At 38.5% G+C, this 23,344-nt stretch overlaps 1 protein-coding gene across 4 annotated transcripts in view; it reads right to left on the bottom strand.

Moving 5' to 3' along the window:
* Nucleotides 1-5,786: 5,786 nt before the first annotated feature.
* CCNY (cyclin Y) overlaps nt 5,787-23,344 on the bottom strand; it is a 120,168-nt gene continuing 102,610 nt past the window's right edge. For all 4 annotated transcript variants that reach the window (XM_061468084.1, XM_061468087.1, XM_061468085.1 and 1 more), the window contains 3 exons: nt 16,919-17,085; nt 12,256-12,418; nt 5,787-6,515 (listed from right to left, as the gene is read on the bottom strand). In XM_061468084.1, the coding sequence (XP_061324068.1) occupies nt 6,399-6,515; nt 12,256-12,418; nt 16,919-17,085 (447 nt within the window). In that variant the 3' untranslated portion in view covers nt 5,787-6,398. The remainder of the gene's footprint in view (nt 6,516-12,255; nt 12,419-16,918; nt 17,086-23,344) is intronic.

The raw sequence follows: 23,344 nt of genomic DNA on the forward strand, positions 1-23,344 counted from the left end.
GATCACTTTACCTGCCTGTATGCAAGAACATGGAGATATACCTAGCTATTTTCCTATGTTACAACATTCATCCCTCTAATTTCCTAGAGGACAGATTTAGAATTGGTGCCCTCTAAAGGACCACTAAAGTACAGTCAAACTGTGGACACGTTCGTATGGTAAAATGTAAGGTGCATGCTTGCTGGCAGCAGCAAGTTAAATATTTAATGTTACAAATGCTGGTGGCGATTTGGACTTTTTAACCATTTTCACTTTTGCGCAAAGCAACTACATAAAGAAACTGGAAGATGGCTTTCCATCTCTGTTCACAACTCTGCTAGAACCAATGCAGAATTACTGTAACTACAACGGACTTGGGGCTGGGGTTTTGGGGGGGTGTGAAGGTGTCTGCAATTCTTCTTACCCTCCCACTCTGACTTCAGAAGTGCTATTGACATGTACAGGGAGGTCTCACAAACAGGGGACTGGTTTTACCCCCTCTCTTTACATAATGTTTACACTGATGAAGCCCAACAGGACTGCCAAATTACCACCAGCAGCTTTTGTTCTTAACAGGAGCACTTCTACATTTCTTATTTCTTTAAGTCTACCTCCAAATAAGTATTGCTTATATTCTAGTAGTTGATAGCATCAGCTAAGCTTCTGCATACAAAGGATGACCTTTTAAGGCCACAAAAAGAACAGGATATAATTATGTAAATAAGGTGACTACCAATACTTTCCAAACACTACTAGAATGTGTGTCAACACCAAGACAGCTCTGCAATTCTAATGCACAATATTCAAGATTACTTGGTGTATGTATTTTACATGCTGCTTTTGTACCATTTTGCTCAGTATAACCTGGTCTTCCTCCTCCTACGATTTACGGCAATACAATCTGCATATCCTGTCCTGCTGAAGGGAGACAGTTATCCCTCAAACTCTTTGCCCAAGAAATTTAACATCCTCATGCTACTGGAAGTATCACCAAACACCAAAGCCTTTTGGTAGATACAAATGCATTTTCTGGTCTTTATCTCCTGGCTTATTTTAAAACAATGCACACCTAATTATGCCTTACAACCCATCTAGCACACCAACCCCCATCTTTTTGGCCTCAGCTTTTTCCACAGAAGAGTGCTTAACTTGCCTGAAATATGTGAAAGAGAAGTATATGGTCACAGGATGATCTGTATTGTCAAAATACAAGGCAGCAAGTACATCAAAGCTGCCAGCTTCTGAGATACTGTTTCCATAGAAAATAATTTGTACTAATGTCTAAAATAAGAGCATGAAAACCCAGAGGCAGTGAAGCAAGACAACATACAGATAACAGAAGAACTAGCACTAGACTTAGGTGTGCTGCAGGATCTCTTACATGGTGTCTTACTCTAAAGCCTGGTCAGTAGTATTCGTGTCACGAGTAAGCCGCCTTTTGAGGATGTGCTTCACTGCCAGGGCATTCAAAGCGGGCAGCAGTGCTAGCTCCAAAGATTTTCTTGCTTCAAAGTTACTGCATCAGTTACCACAGCACCACTGCCTAAGTGTCAGAGATCTGAAACTGTATCATGTAAGTACATTGAGTGAGTAAATTATGGGAGTACATTGTGAAATTACATCTCACAGATAGAATATTTGACGTTTTGTTACTTGCTGCTCTCAGTCTGTAGAGACCATTGACATCTTTACAAAGATACTGTCCAGTGCCTTGAGTGAGCACTACAAAATCTTGTACAGAGACTCTGGACAACTGGTATGAATAATGTAGGTGTAATGTCACCCATCACCACACCAAGAAGCTTGCTTACTATATCATCAACAAGGAGTATTATCTCTAACTATAACAGGTGAAAGCCTCCACCAATAATCCTGAAACACATTACACATGGTGTAAAGGGCATGAAAGAACAACCTTTTTTTTCACATCAAGTCACATCAGACCAGCCATTCTAGAAAGAACACAAGAAATATACTCTGTTTGTACTGTTGTCACCCGTCGTTCTTCAATCTGCCATCCTTTTGCTTCTTCCTTTAATGGGAAGAGTCTGGTGACCCAGCCCAGGCAACAGAAGTAAACTCAAGCATTGGCTTTCTTAGCTAATGCACTGAGTCATTTTCATGCCATGGTTCTGGGATTCAGCAGTCAGTATTTTGCATTCTCATCTGCACTATCTCGTTTCCTTTTCTAAAGCGTTTTCTCCTAGCAGGGGTTGCTACATACGTTCTGTCATTACCTTTAGTTTGTGCAACTCAAAGTCTCATCAGTTCTGTGGTTTCCTCCAAATGCAGTTCAGTTGAAGAGAAAAAACAAACAGCAGAAAGGCACTTACCTTAATCTGGGCACAGATATTAACATTTCCCTATACATATAGGTCACATTCACACAGGTATGTTTATATTTGAGTTGTTTTCTCAGAAACTCTTAGAGACACTAAGTGGGACCCTGATGCAGAGGTAGGCAGATGTTTCCAACAACTGTCAATTCAAGTAAAAAAAACCCACCTTATTACAGAAATGTGCCCAAAACAGAAGTCAGGAAAGTGCCAAAAGCTAGACAGAGTGAATTCCTTATGAAGACCATACAGAAGCAGAGAGCAAGATGAGTCTGCAGTGGATGTGCAGAACTCCAGTTGGTAGTTTAAACGTGCCACTTGAAAATGCAATGTTCATTATCAACAATGGATGACTGTGAATAATTTGTTGCTTCAGCTGTTAAGGCTTTGGGATTTTTTCTGGTTCTGCCCTTTCAGTTTCTCTATCCCCTCCCACATACTTCTAATTTTATACATAGCCAACACTACCAGATGTCACTTTGTCATCTGCCACCAATACGCCATCACCTTTTTCTGATGCTACTTCTAATCATTAGGTTATACCTAAGGTTTCTGGCATTAGGAAAGCTCGGAAGTAGAGAGAGGTGTTAAAAAACAAAGTCTGAACTAAGACTCTATAAATGTAAACAGTTCTTTCATCACAGTTTTAGTTTACATGATAAACAAAACTAAGCTAAGGGAAACTAAGCCATATATACCGACCTCTCTCCCCCACACATCTCAAAAAAAAAAAAATCAATAAAAAGAAAATATAATTCTTGAAAAGGATACTGCTACCCTGCTATGAGACAGGATTTTAGTATTTTTCTAGCAATAGGAATCATATAATTTGAAAGACTGATGGTGTTTGTGGAAGGTGGAAAAATGGTTTCTTCTTTTTGCACTTTACCTCACGACTCAGCATTCTCAGTCCCACAGAACAGCGTCTGTCAGAATGGTATATATCACTGACAAAAAAATTAACATAAACAGAACCCAAAATATAAACAAGTCTGCAGATGGAAAGAGGAATTACGAAAACATCCCTGGGTTACAGAGGGATGCACGGACAAAACCCCTTACAAGATGCCTTTTTCAAATATTTATCCAATTATCAATGCATAAATGCCCAAACAGATGATCCACTGGCTCAACATATAAAAATAATTCATTAAGACAATGATGCTTGAAGGGAGAGGTTTATTACACCTCCTACAACTTTTTGTTTCTGAGCCAGTGACCAAAGCAGTAAGAAAAACCTTAATCCAGAAAACATTTACAGCAAATATAGTTTCAGGTTCTGAAATGAAAACCACAAGGTATTTGTGCTGCTAATTAAAACACCATTTGATTCTCCTCCCCTCTCACCTTCTAGAGATGACTCTCTAGCCTTGCAATGGCATTTTCCATTCAGTAATGTTTAAAAAACTACACTGAACACAACATAATCCTAAATAATAATTAATTTTTAATTACATGGTATAGAATACCTTGCAAACAAAAGACACTCATTAAGATTTACTGGTAAGTACTGTATTTTTTGGCAACCTTGGAACAAAGCAGAAGAAAAAGCAAAGAATTATTCTATAACCATGAGGGAAAGAAACATCCATCTAAATGTAGAGGATTCATCTGGCAAAACTTAAACTAAAGAAAAAAATCCACACAGCAGATTTTTTGTTTTTTTAATTCTTAGTGCAAGAAACATAACCAAGTTAATCACAGAATCAGTACTAATTAAGAATATGGAAAATTCTCCTATACAGAGGTAGAATCCAGTGCACAAGGCTAAAACGATATTCAATAGTCTAAACAAGACCGAGCCAGGTTTTACGGAATCCACTTTTTAAAGTATCAGACTGTATGTACATACATACAATAAATAGACTATACAATCTTTAAAGTAGTTTAATAAACTTCACAAAAATTATAGTTGATGCATTGAGATCTTTACATAATCCAAAGTTCATATCTCCATCACCCAGAAATGGATAAAACCAATATTCCTGATATCAAGTTAAATGGAAAATAGTTTAGCAAAGTGTTGATAAATCAAAATATTTTACATATTTTAAAGCCTAAATTTATGCTTATAAAGGATGAGTTTCAAATGCTCTGAAAATTTTCCTTTAGATACTATCTGTAAAGAGGTTTCAAATGCTGTAATTTGCATTTGTATTGTTATAAACACTTTCCTTACATTCCACATTCAAGGGGAAAATGGACTTGGATACTCACAGTTCTGATGCATTGGCACAACAAGAAGTGATGAGAATGAGATTATTTTAAAGGCCCAAAGGACGTCAGGAGAATTTATGGACAAAACCTTCATGTCTCAAACTACACAAATCACATTAGAAAGTTAACAGGAAACTGTTTGGTATTACTACTTCAATCCTGTCAGTGCTTCTCTGCCTGGAGGCATCTGATTAGCATTGCACTGGAAGTTAAGTGTGCAGCTCTGGGCCCCTAGGTTTGCTACAAGCCCATAGGGCTTAATAAAACAAATACGGAATCTTCATGGTTTACCACAGTAGTGCATAAATCAGGGCCGTCTGTTGCTATTCATTTCAGTGATAGTTACCAAGAAAGGATTTCAGGGAACTGAGAGTTTTCAGCTGTTACCTGTCTAAACTGTGCAAAAGAAAAAAAAAAGGGGGGGAGGGGGGAAGGAATCACCCCGGGAAATTATAAAAGCAAATGCTTATACTGACAAGTTATTTCCTATGAAAGGTTCTTACAAATTCCAAGGGGGCAACAGCCACGGTAACAGGGAACTAGTAACAACAACAGAAGAGCATAATAATCAGAGTTGAAAATTATGTTCACAGCTCGTTTACTGTTAATTTCTATAAGCACCTAGGTTGAGGAACATGAGGGTTTGTATTTTAGTTTCAAAACCAAATCTATTTGTGACAATTATCTCGTTAAGATTTGCATCCTGCTCTTCCACAGGGCTTCTCACTGGAACAACTGGTTTGCTTTTTTTTTTATTATTTTTTATTTTATACAAACAGACACTTTGATTTAAAGTAAACATATAAAAATTGAGACTATTGCTTGCAACAATGGACCTGGAGGTGACGGAATGAACTAGTCAGGCCATACAAAACCAAAATAATCTCCCTCAGAATGAATTCTGCTAAACTTCTAACGCTATGAAAATCTGCAAAAAGGATCACAAGATCTGTTGCAAATTTCAGAGATTTGGCCCAAGTCTTATCATCATCATCTGAATATTTTAATAACTGTATCTTTATATTAAGGAAAAATAAATGATTCCAAGAACTCAGGAAGGCACACGCACCCAAGTATACTATAAATAAAACACATCATGAAATTACGAAGATCTTCTGATCCCTGTACACACTTTTGGTTCAGCACTATGGTCAAGTTCTCTCTTTTGAAATACAATAAAAGGCATACAAGAAATATAACATATGCATAATAATTATGAAGAATAATGCTAATAAGACAGCTTACAGAGAAAAGTGCAGTGAAAAAACCCAACACTATTTATTCAGGGGCTTGTGCTACTGTAAATACAGACTTCGTATTTCTTGCTGTGCAAAGGGAAGAATTTATCCTGGGAAGCAGCAATGAGGAATGAAAAAAAAAACAACAAAAAATAAAAAAGATATTAAGAGAAACCTTTATGATGGAACTCTCGCAATTTCATTCCTCTAGCGCACAGTCATCTGACTACATGGTTTGTTTTCATGCTGCCATTTCTCTTCATGAGTACAGCTGATTAGAAAATGGCACAGTTCCTACATGTATTTCTGCCTCTACTTCATTTTTTGTTTCTTCTTCCAAGCACCTGATTTGCTGTTTCCTCATAAAAAGGTTAAAGCTGTTAGCGAGAGTGAGAAAAGAATTGTTGCCCATCTTCTCTCCCGAACACGGCTTTCTCCATTTCTCCTTCCACTAGGTATGTACTCGTGTGCTACACAATGGGGAGGCACTGTAAAGGCAGCTTGACAGATTTAAAAATAAAAAAATCAAAAGTCTTTTTTCTTTAGCCCCCTCCCCCCGCCCCCAGCCCACCCCGAAAAAAATGGATGGATGAAACAGTAGTCCATAGGAATATTCCAGTCTCCTCTGTTAGGAGATAATAGCGGGGGACCATCTAACCACAGTCAGATTGTCAGCACTGACTGACCGTTTCTTTGCGGCTTTCCTGAAGTCCTTGTATTTATCTTCACACAAGCGGGAAATGGCCTGTAAGACAAAAGAATGAAAAATGGCACTGACCACAGCTCTGCAGGTAAAATAAAACTAAACACAAGTTTCTACCTACAGGTAGAATTACAAACAGGCATTTCATTAAGCTAAACATGTGAAGAGCTTCTCCCCATATCCTCTTTCTCATTTCATTAATCTCAAAAGAAAGGAACATGCTGACATTGCACTGCCCATCACAGCTGCTTCTGAAGGACACTGAGCATATTCCAAGCCTGCTCTTCACAAGTTAACCCTCACAAATCTCATCGAGGGAGCAGACAGAGCTTACCCACTGCTATATGGAAACTCATACATAGCACTTCACTGGGACAAAAATTGTGGACAACTTAACAAAACAATGTAAACATATTGGAGAATGCATAGAGAAGACAACTTTTAATTCTTTTATTTCCTAAAAGTAATTATATTTTTCTCTACTGATAAATGGTCTGGCAGAATACTCGCCCTACTTTGCTTACAGAAACATTACAAGACGTTTCCTCGCATTTCAGAAGGGGTGACCTCTGTGTGATCATGCTATCTTATAAGATGCCAGTGGGGAGTGTAACTCCTATTCAGAGTAATTTAATTTGTGTTAGAAATACACAGAAATCTTAAAAACCTTTTAAAGGCAAAAACATTATTCAAATATTAACTCCTATTATACTACACTGGAGTTCACATTTTATGTTTCTTCTACTGTTTTTAACTGAGTTTAAAACAAGTATTTATTATAGACCTCACATGCACAAGTACACTGTGCCCTAAAACAGCAGGTCTATTAGAGTTCATATGGTTAGGACATGCTATGGTCGGCATCAGTAAGAATGTTAACTGGCTTCAAACATACAGAACTGCAGAGAAAGCTCACTGCAAGGAGCACTCAAAGTCAAATACAAGAAAATAAGATGAACTAAACCAATACTTTTATTTACTCAGAAATGCTTTTAAATTGTGTTTAAGAGAGGCTGTTTAATAAAAAGCACTGTACAAACAAAGCCAGTACAAGTGCCAGATTATAAAACAAGGCAATACAAACAAACAGCCTGACTCCACTGATCATCATTTTCTTTCTTGATATTTCCTTCTATAGCACAGCAAGCTGCAGCAGTGAATTTAATTGTAATAGTCCTGCATAAACCAGAGGCAGGTACGACAGAAGCACAAAACACATACACCTGAGAGCAAATTCACCTCATGCTTTGGTTAAGCAGGCCACAAAAAAACATTTTATTGAAAGAAACAACAAAACCAAAGCAATATAAAACCCACCAACAAGAAACCACTTGCTACTTTTTAGTTGGAAACTGAATTTCCTTTTGTTAAAGCCATTCTTGAACATTCTTGGGTTTTTTTGGTGCACATGAAGAGAGCAACAGAATAAAATAACACAAATATTCCCACTGCTATGCAGAACATAACTCACTTGAAACTGCTTAATAACATTTTATTAATTTAACCAGGGACTCAATAGACTAAGAAAGTTCATGAAGTTCAGTTGGATTTGAAATCCAGTAGACAAAAAGTGTTTAATCATGAAACTATGTGTCAAGGCATGGCTTGGCAAATAGGTGTACTGGGGTAGAGCTCAGCTTCTTCCAGCTGCCAAATAAGGCTGTTACTTTAGGCACCAAACAGCCAGAGAAGGTAATCACTTCAAAATTGCCTGTTTCACAAGAAGATTTCTATTCTGGCACTTGGTCAGACAAAATGAAATTTTGCTTGGAAGTGGCACTTAGTATTTGGCATCTCTAGGCTCTGGTGATTAATCATATGGATAAGAAACACACTGACTGATGTATCCTGGATCTAAAGATGCTTCTTCATTTTCAAATAATTTACAAAATTGACATTTGGAACCTATTTGGCAAGTTATTTAGTCAACTTTAGCATAACATACGGGGAAACAAGACAAAAGCAGAAAATTGTAAATATTTATTCCTGTTTTTCAGTTAAAATAAATCCAAATAGCTTATAGACACTTTTCTGTCATCTGATATTTCTGTTGCTTTTATTGCTAGAAAAATAAACCAATTTTTGCAAGGGACCATTTCTTACATGAAATCAAAAGACTCTTAAACCCAGATCACCACTCAATCATGTGAAATTTTATTGCACTTGACTGTTGTATCTGTAATTAGTTAGAAAAATGCATACGCATATATTCTTCCAAAATGTATGCGCACACAGAACTAAAAGTCAGTTCCTCTGCTGAGTTACATGACTCTAGATAAGTCTCTGGAGAAGTAAGAAAGGCAAAAGTAGTAGTAGCAGCACAAATTTTGGCTGCATGCACATGTTTGTGCAGGGCAGGAAAGCAGCAGGGCTGGCTACGGCTTTGCTGCTGGGAATGCACAAAGGCACACAACCGCGAGTGCTACAACACCCCCCAAAAAAGGATAAACCAGAGAGAACCTAGCAGGGACAGACAGCAGTAAATTGGGAAGGGTTATACATAAGGTAAATGTGGGGAAAAAATAAATACAAAGAAATCTCTAGAACAACTGGAAGTTGTGATGATGTGGGCTCAGTTGTGATGATTTGTGGAGAATGAAAAGAAGAGCAATTAGGTTACTCCTGGCAAAAGAGCAGGGGAGTTTTGCTCTCCACTTCTTGGCTAAGAGGGTTGTGAACACACAACAGGCAGGCTTGCAATCAATCACTGCAACAGTAAGAATATGGAAGCACTTCTCTACCTTGTAACTTACATATTTTTCCCCTTTTTTTTTTGTCTGTTTGATCTCTGAGACTGTACTTCTTTAGGGTCAAGAAAATACAGCACGTAGTTGAAAGTTTGAACTATGTGCTCACTCTCACTATCCTAACAATAAAAAGCTCAGACGACATACTCAAATTGGGAGTGCACTAATGAATGCTCTTACAAAATCTAGCTTTGAAACAGGCACAGTGCTAAGATCACAAGCAGAAAAAGGGTAGGCACATTTTGTGGACTTACCCCAAAGAGCAGAATCTGACTCATGTTTAGTTCAGTACATGAGAGAATAACCAGGTACAAGAATAAGAAATTACAAAATAGTGGATTAAGGTTGGATATCCAACAACTTTTTGGTAGAAAAATCTCCCATATTAGAAAACAGTTCTCAGGAGAAGCAAAGAAAGCCTTTGACATAATTAAAAGGAAGGAGGAAACATGCTACTACGTATGCTGGTTGGAACAAACAGCATTGGCAGGTGGACAGACTGGATGTCCTAATGAAATGTTATTTTCCATTTTTAACTGGCACGATTTCACGCAATGGGATAAAAAAAAAAAGAGGGGTCATGAAAATGGTTTCTGGCTACTACGTGGACTGGTATAACAAAAATCAGGACACTTTTAGGCCACAGGCTGGTGAAAATGAAGAAAAAAATACCTTCTTTTAGTTATTTAAAAGACAAAGCTGCTGCTTAAGTGTTAATTGTGGGAACACTGAATAATGAAAAATGTCCACTGTAGATGCTCCAGTAAGTGGTGTAATTTTTAACATGAACTACAACCTCTTATAACACCTCTAAGCCGATGGATTTTGTGCAGCATTTCCATTTGATAAGGAATGGTATTTACTAGCTTTGTCCTTGGTCTTCCTGGGATTGTTTTTTTCATCATAGGTATGCCAAGGTTATGATACCTGCAGAAATAGCAATGCAGATTCTGCCATGCCAGATCTAATACTCCTGCTTTAAATACATAAAATAGCTTGAAAAATGCGAAAGTTGCAAAAATGCGTTATAATATAACCATTCTCTATGCAAAATCTTTTGTGATCTCCAGTATCAGTAAATGTTGTTTTACATCTTAGGACTGAGCAAGGTCCCTTCCGTTTACCACATACTGCATACACACATTCACTATGAGTCTGTTGTCTTCCATCGAGGACTGCAGCTTTTCTCTCAGTATCAAAAATATCACAGCCTGTGTGGTACTACATCTACTCCACTTGACAATCCAGGCAACTGTTTTAAAAACAGGGAACTCTTGGGCTGAACAGCACATGAGAGACCTAGAGAAGAGCAGCAAATGCATTTTGATAACTCTTGGCAAGCTAAATGCTTAACTGCACTCAAGGAACGAGGCTATAAATTATGCTGTCAGCTAGTTTCAAGGGCACACTACTGACAACCAAATACTGCCAGGGAACAAGGCAGTTCCCTTCCTTCTGGCCACAGAATGGAGGGAAGGAGGTGGCAGACAGAGTTGATTTCACAGCAGATACTCTTCCTCTTCCCTGAAGAAAACATCCTCTTTGACTAGCAGGTTACTCACAGCCAAATTCTGTTGGCAGCACAAAGCATCCCCAACATGGAAAAAAAATTAATATTATGGATTTACTGAAAAATATTCCTTTCTTTCTTTTTACATATGCTCAGTTAGTAGAGAAGAACCACCAGTATTCTTTGGGCATTTACAGTAATTTCGTATTTCTTTTCTTCAAAGGTTTTAGGTGCTATCGTTCTTAACTTCATTTGAAACCTGCTGTTAAACGCAGTATGTGACATAGACTGACAGTGCTGGGAAACTGTGCACTAAATTTCTTCTAAAAGTAATTAACTCAATTTTAATATGTGTAATGGCACTTATTATCAAGACCCCTATAACTTAGTAAGCCAACTCATTTACTATTACAGTCCCGATTTTTTTTTAATTCTCTTCAACAGAAACAAAATCTGATGCAAATTTACATCATGCTCCATACACAGAATTAAGTTACATCCTTAAATTGGAGCTATCAGTGAAATTTAGAAAGAGTATTTAGAAAGAATGAGAAACACAACTTACGGAAATATGCTTTGATTCTTTCTCCACCACTTTCTGTTCCCATTACAGTCACAAACAAGTCAATTAATCTTCCCACACACCATTTCCCCCCACAAAAACATGTAGAATACTGCCTGCCTGGTTTACAGGAGGACTTGAAATTTCGGAACATGCAAACCCACAGTGCAAAGCTGTTACATTAAGATGTGCAATGTTAAAAGCAGTTAGCATCTAATGACAAATTTCAAAATCAGTAATAAAATGTGGACACACTCATGCAATAAAGCCCTTATTTGAAAAATTTCACTATCAGAAAGCTCACGAAAACCAGATTCCAGCCTTGCAAAGTGCTCACAATTAGCCCATGATTTTAAACTCCTCCCGTGTCTGTGGAAATACATAGTGCCCTGCCTTTCACAGTCCACACCATCTGACATCATGCTTTCTGCACATGGTATATCCAGGTCTCATAAGTATTCATGATTTATCCACTAAAGACATGTGCTCCTTTCTGTTTTCCCATTACTGAGAAAAACATCACAGGAAGTAACAGACTTGGATCCATCTGAAGTGGAGCAACAGCAGGTAACAAGCACATGAATAGTTATTTTCAGCAATGCTTGTTAACATTCTGTCCTTTAAGGCAGATAACCAGTTTTAAGAAAGCAAATGAACACACAAAACCAGCCTGTGAACAGAGCCATTGTAAAACTTGTGGATACTTTAACAAGGTCTATTCAGACAACTAGAACTGAAAAAGAAATGGAAAGCGAGACAAGGTAGGAAGCAAATCAGGCCAAAAACCTGTCCTCATGTCCACGAATACCCAAAGCATTAACAAAACAGTTACAGAAATAGGGACACATGATATTAAAATATCTCAGGGGAATATTTCGGAAGAGACGGGAGAAGGAAGATACAACACAAAAATTCCAAATCACCCTGTATGTTAATTGCTGAGCAATCTAAAAAGAGTTTTACCTCAAGTTTATATGCCCTGTCCCTGCTGAGGGGCTCCAAAGGAAAACTCAGGTTATTTGCTTCTGCCAGGGAACGCAAATCAAAATAATACTTGGCATAAACACTGGAGGGAACATTGATATTGAACTGCAACAGCTCAAGAAACTGGCGTTCCAGCTCATTCCTGTAGAGAGAAGATAAAATGTGAAAATATTTCAGTCTGCGCATTCTGAATGTAATTTACTTTAAATTGCAAATGATATAAACCAAGTTAATTTCTTATTCTTGCCAGACACAATAACCGTAGCCTAAGGTTAGACCTAGTCTACCAAGTTCTAGCAGTATACATATGCCAGTGAGGAATACAAAAGATGCTACACCTTGCAGCTGCTACTGCGGTGCCAATCCAATCTAGACACAAACTTTTGCTAGTGGAAGGGCACCTTTATCATTTTAGCTAAATTAATCTTGGAAAGAGAAGTTAAGCAGGAAAAAGAATTCTTGTCATTTCTGCTGTACCTCCACTAGGTGGATCTGCACACACAGCTATGCAAACACGAAATGCAGAAATGCCCTAGATTTGTCAGACATCTCTCTCATAAATGCTGCAAAGTACTCTAACACCTAAATTACTGGGGAACTTATTTACTCTCCTCAGCCTTTCACCATCAATCATTTAGAACTAGTCACGGGAAACCTGAATTTTTCAGCATACTGTCTTATCTTCATAAACAGAATAAAGCTATTTTTCCCTAGGCCATGCAACCAAAACTCACAGTTACTCATTTACTTTTCAGTACCTAAAACAAATGTGTTTGTCAAAATACGTGATAGGAACAGAGGCCTTATTTGAGCTCCCACCCCGAGAAAACTGGTATAGCAATATCAAATACACCATTACATTAGGAAGTATGTTAAGAAATAGGCAAATCAACAAAACTAAGCATTGGAAATTTTCATAAATTGCATGGTAACTAGAAATCCTACATAATACTTACGCAGGGACATATATGCTCAAAACAGTGATTTCAAGATAGGAGAAGTAAAAAAAAAATCAATGGGTGGTAAAAGCTGTACATGTCTGCTGAAGAGTAAAGGGACTGCACAGCTGTGTCACCAGAAGGTATTGACTTACTACAATATTACATTTAAGTTACATTTTGACTGCAGTGCAAGCATGCAGGCAGTTGACAATAGAAAAGGAAGGATATCAGGATAACAAAAAATATACTGGTACAGTAGTTTTTCAGCACTGAATTATTTTTCTTATTCTCACTCTTTACTTTTACATCACTTAGAAAATAATCATTGTCCTTCCTCACCTTCACACTGTGATGAAATTCTATGTTTACATAATGATAAATATTAATTAACATTAAAAGACTAACTAAAAGCTGGATATAGACTCTCTGGCATGAAATCACACTGTTGAAGATTCAAGCTTTTAAAAAATCCAAATGAAAAAAATTACATTTTAAAATGTCTATCAATAAATGCCAGAAGATTATCTTTAAATGTCCTTTTATACCACCAAGATTTTACTTTCTGCAAGCTAAACCTAAGGGTCTATGTTAACTGATAACATAAAGCCTATTTTAATGGAGAAAGATATCGGCTGTACCTCTTTTGAAGAGCATCCCCAAATCTTTAAGAAAAACACACTGCCTCCGATTCTTACTATACCTTACCTCCCAGATTTGAAGGTCAGATCAGCAGACTAACTACAGCTGAGAAAGAACAAAAGAATACAGGTATTTCTTCTTCAAACTAATGTAACTTAACCAACTACCATAGCCTTCTTCCCCCATACTTTTCATTAGATTCCTTTACATATGCTTTCCTCTGACCACTTCTATAATTCACACAGAAATTCAAGGTAATACTATATACATGACTACAGATACTGCACTGCAGCTCTCCGTTAGCTTTTAGCCACAGTTCAATGTACTGCTGGTGACTCAGAAAACACTGAAGGTCTGCATGATGTTTTGAAAGATGCACTTATGCTGAATGATTCACAGATGTTGAAGATTCTGACCTAGAGTTTTTCCTGCCTTATTAATAGAAAAAAAATGAATGTACCCATCTTATGTAGAACTAGACACCGCAAAAATCATAATACTGTACTGTCCCAACTACCTGAAAAATTATAGAGGAAAAATCCAATCCACACTAGAGGTAGGAGCTGAGGGGAAAAAAAAAATTGTTAAAACTGGCAACAGGAATATAAACGTCAGGTCAACAACCACCGAAATCTTTGCTGGAGAATTCACAAGGAGCCCCAGACACAAAGCCCATGAGCCATATCACCAAATACCACACAGAGAGCACAGGCTCCTCAAAGGCTTCTGGTTTTGCAGTTTGTGAGAATCCTACAATCTTTTAAGAACAGATTAAGAAGCTAAAATCTTTGAGGCCAGGGACTCATCATAGTTTGTCTTAGGGAATGTGGAGTGCAGAAAGAGGGCTGATGTTAGCACGGGTTTGCCACGTGAGTAACGGTGTTATATAGCTCAAGTGCAACTTCTAACAGTAGCACCATCTCTGTGCTCGTTAAAAACAATAACCTCTTCTTTTTAGTTTCCTTTCACACCATGACAGTATGCCTCATCACCTGCCTTCAAGAAAAGCTCTGAGAATCAGCATTTCAAAACTCATAACCATTCCTGATTAATACTGTCATACGGCACAGTCAAACCTGTCAGTCTGCTTCAAGCTGCTCAACACTCTACCTCAGCTCAGCTCCCAGCTTCAGAAATACTTTAAAAGCTCCCAGATTTGCCTTGGAGGAGCAGTGAATGGAGGGAGTCCCTTACTGCCACTGAATACCCAGAAGCATGAGAAAAGGATCAAGGGAAAAGTAGCTTAGCAAAATCATTCAGGAAACACTCAAAGCAGTCAAGGAAGAATTGTCAAACTGTCCTGCATGGAATAACGTAGCACGCAGAAATGCGAAGGGCCTGATTTTAGCTTCTTGTCATCTCTACTGCCCCTTTTGTTTTGGAAATCTACTCTGTCGGGGTTATGTCAGAAAAGAAGTAGCATCAACCATCCTTAAAGCAGATTATATATTTTAAAACAGATAATGAAATGACATTATATGGTATTTCCCACTTCTATTTTGAAATGGCAGTTTTCCCCCAAACTAATGAAAATACCTACAACATACCACAGCAACACAGGCTTTGCATTTTTCACTTTGACTCAGGGAAAAAAAACCACAAAACACCTTATCACAAATTGCTTGTTAATACAAGATTCAGAGACAACTCTTCCAATACGTGAACAATGACAGCTACTCACAATTTATAAGTTTTATCTAGCGGTGTATGAGCATGCTTAATTTAAAGCTATCAGCTGACTCCTAACATTCAACCTTTCCCTTACAGATCATTTTTGACCAGCTACAAATCTGACAAACAGTGAACTATTACGAAACAAAATGAGGGCTGCTTTAGCAAAAATGCTTGGCCTTTCATTGCCTTGAGACTGCAAGCTGAGATTCAAAGAATATTCTGTCTGCCCAAACATGTATTCTCATCTACTTCCCTCCTCCCAGAGTGGTTATCCACAGCAAACTCTCTTCAGTGGCTGTGGTACTGACTTAAGTGACTTAAAGTAGGTACAAGTCTCCATACCTCTCATTACAGATACTTAGCTCTGCTTAGAAGATACTGTGCTAAAACAGCTTTTAAATAACGTTGTTGTTAATGATTACAAAAAAAAAAAAAGGGGTGCACCAGCAGACTGAAAACGTCACTCTCCAAATGCACAAGCCACAGTGGCCTGTCAAGGTACCTTGACCTCCAGCACCATCCCAGCACCAACTCCAAACTGCACCCCTTGCAGTACTACTCTTGCACACACACCAGCTCAGGTAAGGGCACCTCAAAAAGCATGCATGGTACGTGACTCAGCCCTGAATGTACAGATGATACAAACCCCAGGCTCTTCAGCCAGTATATGCAATACCTGCTGAGCAACTGACCAAAAATATAAGCGCTAGAATGTTTAGTGAAATTAACATTCATTTTAGTAAGTATTAATTATGTTTATTCTTATTACAGATCTTTTTCTTACTGTTGGAATATACTCTTAATATGACCTTGGAATATCCAGGCAGACGTCACAACTCTCTACACTGTTACAATATGCACTTCCTAAGAATGCCATCAGATAACAGAAATGGAAAAACTGAAAATTTACCTTTGCAAATCAAAATACTACATTTTTTAGGTCCTGGAAATGAACTTAGCAGGAATCAGTGGGGAAAAACCAGCCCAAAACCCCAAAAGTACTACTTTTGAATAATGGCAGTAAATAAGAGGGTGATCATCTAATGGTCATTAGGATCACAACATGGTGTGATCATTAGGATCACATGCAAGCTCACTGGATGTGTTTGGGTTTTTTGTCAAGTCACACATTTAAATCTTTTCAGGTCTTTTTTCATCACCACGCATGAACATCCAGTGGTAAAATGCACTTCAACCAGAAAGCAAAAATAATTTATATCTTCTATGTAAGCAACTGTCAAGCAGACCTCATGCCATCTATCAGCACCCACCATGTTTAGATAAAATGAAAATTTTCAAACTTCATATAATTTATGAGAGGAATTCCCGACCCCTTCATGCACACAGATCTTTGCACTCATTCACAAAGATAAACATACTGCACTCACATGTCTTCGACTGTGATATCTTTCAGGATCTGGCAGTAATCCACGTTCCACACTGCCTGGTCATCCCAAACTTTGGATGCCAGTAGAATTGCACCCAATACAATTCGCTTCCAGTTTGCTGGACAAATATCTATCTCTGCATAAGTTAAAAGTCTTTCAAGGTATACCTGTGGAAAAACATTAAAATTGAAACTCAAATTTATTTTGCTATTAAGTAGAAATGAAAACTATTTCCATAAACCCATTCCAGTGATTTTAAAACAGTAATCTGATCTCAAGACGATTCTGTTATAAAAGCTGTAGGTTTAAATACATATGCTTATGCCAAGCTCAAGACTGGATGTGATAAATTCGTATTTTAGTTGGCCTTTGCCTTCTAATCATCTTAAGAGAAACAAAACTGTGATTTTTCTATCTGTAACTGTTGGTAATAAAGTCACACATTGGAATTAATTCAAATGATAGCTTAAATAAGTTGTTAAAATAATAATGTAAACAAATAAAATGCTAATTACCAATGAGGGAGGCAAGGGTATGTTACCAATAATAGTTACTAGCTATCATACAAACAACTATAATCTACAGTCAATCGTTTACGAGATATAGCATCACGCCATGCTGGGCCCCTCTGGTGAGCCTGTCTGAAGGTTTTATAGGCACCTATAGGATGGATGGAGGAACAGTTACCACAGAAACAGCAAGCTGAACAGAGAGGAAAAGTATGTGTTAAGAAGGCAATTCATAATGGTTTCCTCTGGACCAATAACCTCTGGAGATGAGTAATCCTCTTGGACCTACAAGAACTGAGAAACTCAGGACACCACAGTCTGGCCCAATCTGCCCAAGGCCACCAACACAGGCTAGCAGCAATTCGAGCTCACCTCACCCAAGAGATCCATGTTATTTACAAAGACTACATGACCATACACATACATCTGACGAAACAATGGACCTTGGAGGGACTCTCTGAACACCCACAAAAAGCTGCTGGAGGGTTGTGGGATGGTGCAGTTTGATCCTTCTGTTTCCAAACACAGAGGTAGGTTGCCCCCCACCAACTGATGCTCCAGGCAGGGAACTATGGGTGAACACACAAGGGATCACACATGCTGTGTGAACAGCCACCCACTATCGATAACAGCAGCTCAATTACATTAACAATAACAACAAACTAATAAACAAGATGTGTTCTAAGAAATACTGGTTGTGGGTGATCTGTGTGACCCCCTCCTCTATCCCCTTCTAGGGACAAAGCAATCACAACTATTATGGATTTACATGCGAGATGAACGAAACAATAATTCTGGAATCCACAACATTTAATTAGTTTATATTATGTATACATTTTTATACATACATAAAAATATAGCTGAGAAGACACATAGTAAATTTCCTGCAGTTTGCCTAAGTTAATATTTATTAGCACCTAATCAAAGAATACCCAGAGAATAGCTAATAGTTAAAAAATTCAATGTAGGATCCATGCTGGTAAAGAGTGTAGGGGAGGGGAAACGGAGGATGTAGCGGAGAAAAATTTAAAACTCAGAACAGCTCACTTGTGATTTTCTATAAGGATGTGCACTCATACAAGCACACAGGATCTTCTGTGATTTGTGCTTCTCGAAAGGTCTAGCATTAGTAGAAAATAATACATTTCCAGGGATGGGGCATCCATAACTTCTCTGGCCAAGCTGTTCCAGTTGTCCTGTCTTGTCAACATCCTCACAGTCAAGAACTTCTTCCTAACATCTAATCCAGCTATCCTCTGTAAGTTTAAAGCCATTCCTCCTTGTCCTACCACTACATGCCTTTATAATGAGTCCCTCTCAAAATTTCTTGTAGGCCTCTTTAGGTACTGGAAGGCTGCTATAGGGGTTCCCCTGAACCTTCTCCAGGCTGAACAAGTCCAACTCACAGCCTATCTTCATATGGTAGGTGCTCCAACCCTCTGAGTATCTTTGGCCCTCCTCTGGACTCACTCCAACAGGTCCATGCGCTTCTTATATTGGGGGCCCCAGATCCAGATGCAGTACTGCAGCTGGGGTCTCATGAGAGCAGAGCAGAGGGGGAGAATCACCTCCCCTGACCTGCTGGTCACGCTCCTTTTGATGCAGCCCAGGACACGGTTGGTTTCTGGGCTGCAGGTGCACACTGCTGGGTCATGGTTAGCTTCTCATCAACCAACACACCAAGTCCTTCTCCTCAGGGCTGCTCTCAATCTATTCTCTGCCCAGCCTATATCTGTGCTTAGAATTGCCTCAATCCACATGCAGGACCTTGTAGTTGGCCTTGTTGGAAATACATGAGGTTTGCATGGGCCCGCCTCTCAAGCTGTCAAGGTCCCTCTGGACAGATGAAATAATACATTGAGCAGATGAACTTACACCTAAGTAAAAAGGGAGCGTAAACTTGCTACTGCCTTCCCAGCAGCACATACTTCAGAAATCAGCTTTAAAAATTAAACAGGAGCTTGATAAGACAGTATTCTTGTACCACCTGCATTACCATATTTGAGCATCTTCCAGTAGCATGTTGAGAGATATGAATAATTGCTCTTGAGTCCTTGGTGGTAACTTGGGCTTAACTCCAGACATCCTACTTGCTGGAGTGAGGCTCTGTATCATCGTATGATAAAACCAAAGACGATAAATACCTCACCAGGAGAAAGGTGCTTAGTGTGACTTCTTGCTTCTTTCTTGAAAATACCTTAGAAGACAGCATTTTGGTTTCTCCATTTTCTGTGGCCTTCCTGACTCAGTCTTGGGATTTAAGTGTATGCGTTCAAGTAAGAGAAGACAGAAAAAGAGCAAGAGTTCTTTTTGCAGCAAACATTTGTAAAAGTTTATTGAGATCCTCAGTTAATGTGGGAATCCACTGTAATCTAGGATTTGTCTCCCAAATTTACACCTATGCTGTCACATTACTGTAGTTCTTCAATTTTCAATCCAGCTCACTCAGTTACACATACAGTCTTTGTTCTAGCTCTCTCTAGCTCTAGTTTGGACATAACCAAGTGACTCTGCAGACAGTTAAATTTAGGCAGAAGAAAGGCTGGTGCATACTTGAGTTCTCACTGTACTGACGTAGAGTACCCTTATAACATCAGTATACGCACAGTCAAGTGAGCTCTGACTCCTACACGTACGTGAGAAAGTTCATTATTCCTGACAAATAGAGCTCTCAACCACTGGTTTAATCTCAGAACATTTCAATATACCAGGCCAAGGCCATGGTAACAGCCCAAATATCAGGAATTTGACACTGATGGAACATCAGAGTAAAAAGGAGAGAGTGAGCCTGGCATGCACTCGACAGCCTACGCCACTGAAGGGGGATGCTTCTGGCTGCTGTAAAGATGTGCTGAATCAGTACAGACTCTTGGAGAAGGGCCAGGTGGCTCTCAGCCCATGTGAAGAGGAAGGCTGGTGGGGTGGTTAGTCACTACGCTACTCATCCCAAACAAACCCATGGCTGGTGGGAGAACACCACCTGCTTTTGCTGGCAAAAGCAAGCGAGTCTTCCCACAGGCAGGCAGGCAGGCAGGCAGGCAGGCATTCTCCACCTCATTATAAAAATAAGTAAGAAAATATGCATCACTGAAAAAAGTTGACCCTGTAATGGTAAATTTCATTTCTATGCAATTATGTCTATACACTGAATAGTGCCTTAAACACAGGGGACATTTTCTTAAATAATGGCGTTTGCATCATACAGACTTGGGATTCTCTGTGTCTACTATGCAGTTCAGGATATTCATGTGCTGTAATGAATTCCACTGCCTTAATTTTCAAGGCAAAACATTTTCTACACTTTCTTTAGGACTAGCTGCTGTAAAGTTGCATAATAAAGCTGAATTTTACAAGCTCACTGTAAAGAATAATGTAACTTGTATGCCAGAATACTGGAAGAAATTTACTTATGTGTCATAAAACCAAAAAATGCAGAAGAAACAATGTGAGAATTACTTATCTTAAAAAAAAAAAACCCACCCAAAAGTCTGAAATCCTCATCTCCTCTGGATTATTTAGGGAGGTATTCCTTTATAGAACCAGAATCTTTCAGAATCCAGAAGATGCAAGTCAAAATAAATGCCACGTATTGCCTTCACCAAGTTTTAACAGCTGTATCCATGCTTAAGAATGGAACTAAAGCTTAAAACAAATTGAAGCTGTTATCTTACTTCAATATAATTCATCCTTTGCAGGGCTTCTTCTGAAAGTAAGTTTCTGTTGCAAAACTTTAGAGCACTTTTCCATTACACACATTCCAAAATGGCAGCAGACTTATTCTGCCTTAATTCAACACCTAGTTCTCCTCAAAAACTTCAGCAGCTTTCAAGAGCCATCTTCATCACATCTATCATTATTGACTTCGTTCTATGATTGCATGTTTAGAGAATTTTTTTACAGAATGGTAGCAAGACTATATAAATAAAAGATTAAAGTTACTGATACGACATCAGCAGAAACTTTCAGTGGCTTCAGTCAAATAACATATTCTGGATTTTTCACAGCTTGCAAGGGAAAAGTATGACTCTGTGCTAACACCAACACCAGTCTTCAAAACTCATTTGTAACATAATTCACTTCCTAGTTGAAATGAAAATGCAATTCTGATCTGGAAAATATCAATGGACATTGGTCCGTCAATAGAGTTTTTACTTACAAACTCAATACCTCAGAGTCTGATACCTCCATTACTAATCTATTCCTGGGGAATTAACCACATGGTTTTTACATGACAGTCAATCTAACAAGCTTTGATGGACAACGCTTGCACCTCCACTGGAGACATTTTTAATAACTTTAGCACACATCAGAAGGTACAGTGCACAGAGTTAAGATTTCAGAAGAGCAATATTGGATTATTATTTTCCATCTCTTCCCACAGACTTGCACCAACATTTTGCAATTACTGACCTTTATTCTTGGAATACCAGCAAATTATTACTTACTCATAAATGAAACCAGTTGGGTGATTTGCCTTTGTTAAGAATTAATTTATCTGAATTAAAAAGAATTTAAGTTTATTAATTTAATTTTATTAATTAAATAACATTACCACTCCATGGGTATAGACAATCCCAAATTGGATTTGAGTTTAATGAACTCTGGAGAGGTTCATTAGCTTAGATGCAGCACCGCAGGAATGCAGTTAAATGGGTTCCAAAGCCTTTTCGGGTCCAGCAGAGGTACAGAACCGATTTATTTCAGAACATATCTTGAGCTCATAAATCCGTAAGATCCAAAATGATTCCATGCTGACCTAGTTTGAATGCTTCTGATCTCAACTCTCAGGACTTGGATGTGCAATAGCATGGTAGAGAAGCATTTAACCATCTGTTATCCCCACTAGTCCTGGTTTGTTTTTTTTTTTTTATCCAGGCACAGGACTGTAACATGGCACTAACTAATAGGATCAGCAACAGCATCCAGGCTCCAGCAGGGCTCCTGCTGAGTCAGAACTAATGCCCAGGGTGATTATTTGCAGTTGGGTGAATCCATCCTGGACTGTCCGAGTGTTGATAGTAACCACAGCATCCAATGTTGTCCCAGTTATCTAGGATGTCCTGCTCCCTGTGATCCTGGATAGCAGAGAGTTGGTTACACAACATCCCAATCAACAGAATATAAATCTGTTTGAAGAAACTGAAAACTAAAGATAGCACTGAAGAGCTCAGTTTCAATTAGTGCAAAACAGCATCTCATTTTTTTCCAACTTGGAGGACATTATAGCACACTTTGTATATTACATAATGCTTTCAAGTAGAAAGGTTAAAATACTGGAGTATTTTAAAAGTTAAAATTACTCCCTCTTCAGAAGGATATTTTGTACCAAATACAAAAGTGTCAAATAATTAAATTTCAGTATTTCATAATCCAAAAGAACACCCAAATTCTCTTCAAATCTTACTATGGGGTTCTTAGAGAAGTTTTGCTTCTCTTTGTTACTTCATTTTGATGCTGTTTAACATTAACCTCCAACACCCAACGGATACCTCTTACTACACTGGAGTTGCAGTCTCAGCACCCCAGGTTCTGTAGTTCTGTTTTTAGGCTTCCCTGAAGCAACACAGCAGGTTTTCTATGGAGGCTATGCAATTTCCATCCTCAGAAATTCAGAACTCAACTGGTCAGGCCCTGACCAGCCTGACCCAGCTGGCCATGCTTTGAGAAGAGGCGAGGCCAGGCCAGACCAGACATGACCTCCAGAGGTCCCTTCCAACTAAAATTATTCTGTGATTATATCTACTTGCAGTACTAGAGCTTCCTGCGGTGCAACACAAAGAGGTCAGAAGTTGTGCATTGCCTCCAAGGAGCCTGAATGAGAGTCGCAGCACACTAGAGAAATGGGCAATCGCCAAGGAATGCCACTGACATTACTAGAATAATTCTGAACTTTGAGGCAGCACCATGAGCAAAGCAT

The sequence above is a fragment of the Pezoporus flaviventris genome, unplaced genomic scaffold, assembly GCF_033815535.1.
Source record: "Pezoporus flaviventris isolate CSIRO_AGI_PZ_B2104156 unplaced genomic scaffold, CSIRO_AGI_Pfla_v1 ptg000047l, whole genome shotgun sequence".
Taxonomy (NCBI): Eukaryota; Metazoa; Chordata; class Aves; order Psittaciformes; family Psittacidae; genus Pezoporus; species Pezoporus flaviventris.